Genomic DNA, 4,690 nt, shown 5'->3' with positions numbered 1-4,690 from the left:
AATGAATAAACTATCAATTTAATCCTTAAACTATCACTATCTTTCAAACTTCGTGTCTAAATTATGTAAATATATTAAGCATAGTCCCTAGGCTATATAAATTTGTCAACTAAATACCTTAAGGTATGTAAATTCCATCAATTTAGTTCCTACTATCTTAATAACTTTACTATGAACAAGATGATGTTTGAAAGTGTCAAATATTTTGTCTAAAAAGATAAATGAATAAACTGTCAATTTAATCCTTAAACTATCACTATCTTTCAAACTTCGTGTCTAAATTATGTAAATATATTAAGTATAGTCCCTAGGCTATATAAATTTGTCAACTAAATACCTTAAGGTATGTAAATTCCATCAATTTAGTTCCTACTATCTTAATAGCAAGGACTAAATTGACACATTTTATACTTATGAATTGGATCGAAGTGAAGGTGAGAATTTAGAGACTAAATTCATGGTTTATTGAAAGATAAATTGTAGGAGTGATCGTGATTAAAACATACGGTGTCACATGGAGTGTCATTAGTGTCAGTATTTTGATGTTCAAAGTTCAAACCTTCATACTGTCAAATAAATTAACCAGATTCTTCACCTGTTGTTCACCACATGTATAAATGTATGTAAGTGGTGGCTGATAACTTAACTCAGATTCTTCATCCTTTTAAGAAATGCAGAGCTCACATTGAGCCACTTTTCACAAGCTCGAATTTCTTTTTAGTTACTTCATTCTTTCAATTTTCACAAACATCAATCATTAAAAAGATTTATTCAAGTTTTTACATTTTTTCATACACCCTACACAAAATCTTAGAGTTTGCTAGATTGTATGACATCAAACAATATTTATCAAAAATATTAAGGTGATTAAATAGACTCAGTACACTAATCATTGGAATTTACATAGTAAGCACAAACTAAATACTATACTGCAATTCCTCAGCTTCTGTATGAGTTGCCATCAAGCACTCACTAGTGTTGTTCCATTCTATGATAAAAACAATGGAAGTTGTCTTCCTTCCTTGCATTCAGCAACCAAGAGATTTCAGGCAGGATATACATGATCGCTATACATGTGAGCTGTCAAGTTTAAAGCTTCGAGCATTGCTTCTCCTCTGGTGTTGAAGTTGAATACGCATATCCCACCGTTGTTGATATCAAGGGAACGAAACCTGAACATTGTGATCAATGTCTTAATGTCAGCTGCTAGAATATTGGATAGAGCATCAAATTCAAATGGTTGTTTCAGTTCATGCTACACATGCAAGAGGTTTTGAAATTTCAAGCAAGCTATTCAAAAAGAGAGATGACTTAAAACCAATGTTTAAAAAACTGAACCGAACTAGCTAATTCAATTGGTTGAATCGAGAACCGGCCATTTCATTGGTTGGCTAGATCCCGGTTACATTGCAGTCTTGCTGAACCAAAGTCTCACCAATTCCATTTCCGAACCAGTTTTGAAACATTGCTTAAAACAACACCTGATCATGGTATCATTTGACAAGCAACATTTATGACAACCAACTGGAATCTTTATCAAAAAATGGCTAGAACATTGAAGTTATAAATGGTACGGAAGTATCTATCAAAAACTAAAACATGAAATTTCTTCTTCCTGGAATACTATTGTAAAAATAAAAATCAGAAGTATATATTCCAATAAGTAGACAAGATCAGTTTAATTTTTTAATGATATGACTAATAATGCTTACCTCTCGGGGCCAAGGCCTAAAGCAGTGCAAGTTAATGCCCTCAATATTGATTTGTGAGTCACAACTAGAAAGCTTTCTCCCTGCAGAGTAAGATGAATCTTGCAACTCAATTTCAAATCAAAACTTGCAACACTGTGTATCAATGGCAAAAAAATCTTACAGGTGACAACAAAATTTCCTTCCAACAATCTCTTGCAGCTATCCAGAGATCTTGTACAGGATATCTACCATTCATGACAAAATTGGCTGGATCTTCTCTCCAGATTCTGTATTCCTCCTTATATATTTGCTTAGCATCCACTGCCTCCAAATTAGAAGCAAACTGATTTAGTTTAATAATAAAAAATTTTAAAAATTGAAAACTCCGTATGCAAGGATCGATTAATCCGAGGGGTCCAATCCCACCGTCTACTTGCGGGAGCCCTATTTAAAGTCAGAGCAAAGTTTTGTATGGACTAGTCCACCGAAATTTGCACCGGGGGGAATCGAACTTAGACCTATAGTTTAATCATAAAGAAGGACAGGAACGATCTATCTATATTGAAAAATGAAATAAAATGAAAACATATCATCAATATCCAAATAAATCATCAATTTAGTCCCTAAACTATCCTTCTCTCTTCAACTTAGCCTCTAAACTATATAAATATAGTAAATAGTCCTTATGGTATATGAAATGTAAATTCAGTCCCTGCTATTAGGATGTTAGAGACTGAACTGACAGATTTGTATATACTTTAAGGACTAAATTGATAGATTTTATATAGTTTAAGGACTAAATTGGTGGGAGTGTGATAGTTTAGGGACTAAATTTATGGTTTATTCTCAATATTCAGTAGCATCAAATATACTCTTCCTATCAACAAGTATGCCAGTTAACTATAAAATAATAGTCAATTTAAGCATGCAAATGAAAAGCCATAAACATATTAAAAATATATGTTCTTGTTTTTAAAGTTGAGCAGAGACAGGCTCACCATTTTTCAATCCTTCAAGGTGATAGAGAGATATTTCTTTAAGTGAATCAGTGTAAACCAATGGTTTTTCTCTTCCTTGCCATATAATTTCAGCAGTTTGCTACATCAAACATCCAAAACCAGTTAAATAAATTGACTATCAGTAAAAGTACTAGCATGCTCGAGAATTAAATTTCACCGCTGCCTAACCTTGGCACGAGATATTGGACTGGCAAGACATTGGTCAAAGTGAATATTTTCCAATGCTTTCTTGCATCTCTCTGCTTGCTCCACCCCAGCCTCAGTTAGTACTGACAAATCTGAGCTTCCCTAAACACATATGATCAATTTAATGACAATGAATGGCAGATGTGGTAAGAAGATGTTCCATGTGAAACATCAAAACAAAAACTTCAGTCCTGGAAGCAAGGGATAACGGATAAGCTAGCTGATGACATATAGCGGATACGTTAAAAAGTAGAGAGCAAATCACCTGAATTCTACTTTCAGCATTCCAAGTGCTAAGACCATGCCTTAAAAGAGTGACTTTCTTTGATGAAGTGATTAACTCATTGGTTAGTGATGTTGTTGCTTTTGTGAAATCATATGCACCACCAGTTACAGAAAAATCAATACTATTTGGAAGTTTGTCTGCATGAAGACACCACAAAACCAACTTCAGCCCATGTTGGATTGGAGTAAATGTCTATAACAACTATTCCAGTATTTCTTTACAAATAGTCCTCCTCACTTATTCAATTTAAAGAATAAACATGAAGGTATGAAAAACTGAAAGTGAGAAAAAATAAGTTGAATTGAGTTAACCTATGGCAGCAGGGTATGAAGTAGAAGTAGAAGTAGAAGTTGAGCAGTGAATGCGGCGAGTGAGAGGAAGATGGAGCTGAGAAGAAGCGAAGGAGGAGCGGGAAATAGTCAGACATGGTGATGGTTGTGAGCACAACAAAGTGGTGTTCAAAAACACAACAGCCCCTGCCATACTAACACCGTGCTTGCTTCACCTTCTCTTGTGGTTCTACTTTCTCCAAATTCTTTTCATTTCATCTCTAACTATATACTATGGTCCACATTATCTTTCCATGAATAAATCATATATTCCTTCATTTCATTTTCTATTTACTTATGTGCAATATTTTTTAATTAGTTAATTTTATAAAATTATATCATTTTAATTTTTTGGGTTAATTATGTTTCTAGTCCCTATAAAATAGCGACCTTGTAAGTTTAGTCCTTACTTAATTTTAATAGCATTTTTAGTCCCTATAAAAAAAATTTACTTATAATTTTAGTCCTTGCTAAAACAAAGTTTGATTAATTATCCTTAAACTCTTAAATTTTTGAACGATTTTTTTGAGACAAGATTAGAACACTATGAAAGGTTCGTTTACTAAAATTTAGAATTTTCAGACATGAAATGAATTAAATATGAATTTTTTAAAACGACAAAAGTTAAAGATAAAAAGTAATAAAATCTGGATGTAGAAATCAAATTTTGCGATAATTTTTTGCTGATGAACTTTTAGTAATGTTCTAAACATGTCTGCAAAAAATTGTTCAAAAATTTAAGAGTTTAAGCATAAATTAAACAAATTTGAATTGAGTAGGGACTAATACTCAGGGCAAAAAAACAAAATTAGGGACTAAAAATGCTATAAAAATTAAGTAAGGACTAAACTTACAAGGTCGCTATTTTATAGGGACTAGAAACATAATTAACTCTAATTTTTTTGCATAAATATATCAAGGCGAATTCTACCATATCTTCATGCAAAAAAAAAAAAAAAAGAATTTAAATCCAACCGCCAGTGACCAATGTGAAGAGAGTTCCAACATGGAATCCATGTCATTTAATTAGATCCCATCGGTCAAACTTTTCTTTTTATAATTGCTCTAAATTAATTTTTATTCATTTCCAATTTTTAAATATCAAACCTATTTTTAAAAAACCTTTTAATTTCAAAAAACGATTTTCCACAAAAATTAAAAATTAGATTTAAAACCCTA

At 32.2% G+C, this 4,690-nt stretch overlaps 1 protein-coding gene across 1 annotated transcript; it reads right to left on the bottom strand.

Moving 5' to 3' along the window:
• Positions 1-738: 738 nt before the first annotated feature.
• LOC146943900 (putative 2-carboxy-D-arabinitol-1-phosphatase) lies at positions 739-3,712 on the bottom strand. The gene is made up of 7 exons (XM_085742205.1): positions 3,494-3,712; positions 3,162-3,319; positions 2,879-2,998; positions 2,690-2,789; positions 1,873-2,012; positions 1,713-1,792; positions 739-1,172 (listed from the first exon to the last, which is right to left on the bottom strand). Exons 1-7 carry the CDS (start codon positions 3,663-3,665, stop codon positions 1,046-1,048), a joined length of 897 nt encoding a protein of 298 aa, XP_085598331.1. The 5' UTR covers positions 3,666-3,712; the 3' UTR covers positions 739-1,045.
• Positions 3,713-4,690: the final 978 nt, after the last annotated feature.

The sequence above is a fragment of the Medicago sativa genome, chromosome 2, assembly GCF_051527215.1.
Source record: "Medicago sativa cultivar Bolivia chromosome 2, Bolivia_mono, whole genome shotgun sequence".
Lineage (NCBI taxonomy): Eukaryota > Viridiplantae > Streptophyta > Magnoliopsida > Fabales > Fabaceae > Medicago > Medicago sativa.
This window is presented reverse-complemented; position numbering and strand designations above follow the sequence as displayed.

Bases quoted from the DNA above. Each gene is read 5' to 3' on its own strand.
- LOC146943900 (XM_085742205.1), bottom strand. From the start codon at position 3,665: ATGGCAGGGGCTGTTGTGTTTTTGAACACCACTTTGTTGTGCTCACAA. The intron at 2,013-2,689 runs GTGAGCCTGTCT...ATTTGGAGGCAG, and splicing joins CCTTGAAGGATTGAAAAATG to TGGATGCTAAGCAAATATAT. The intron at 1,173-1,712 runs GTAAGCATTATT...CACAATGTTCAG, and splicing joins TTAGGCCTTGGCCCCGAGAG to GTTTCGTTCCCTTGATATCA.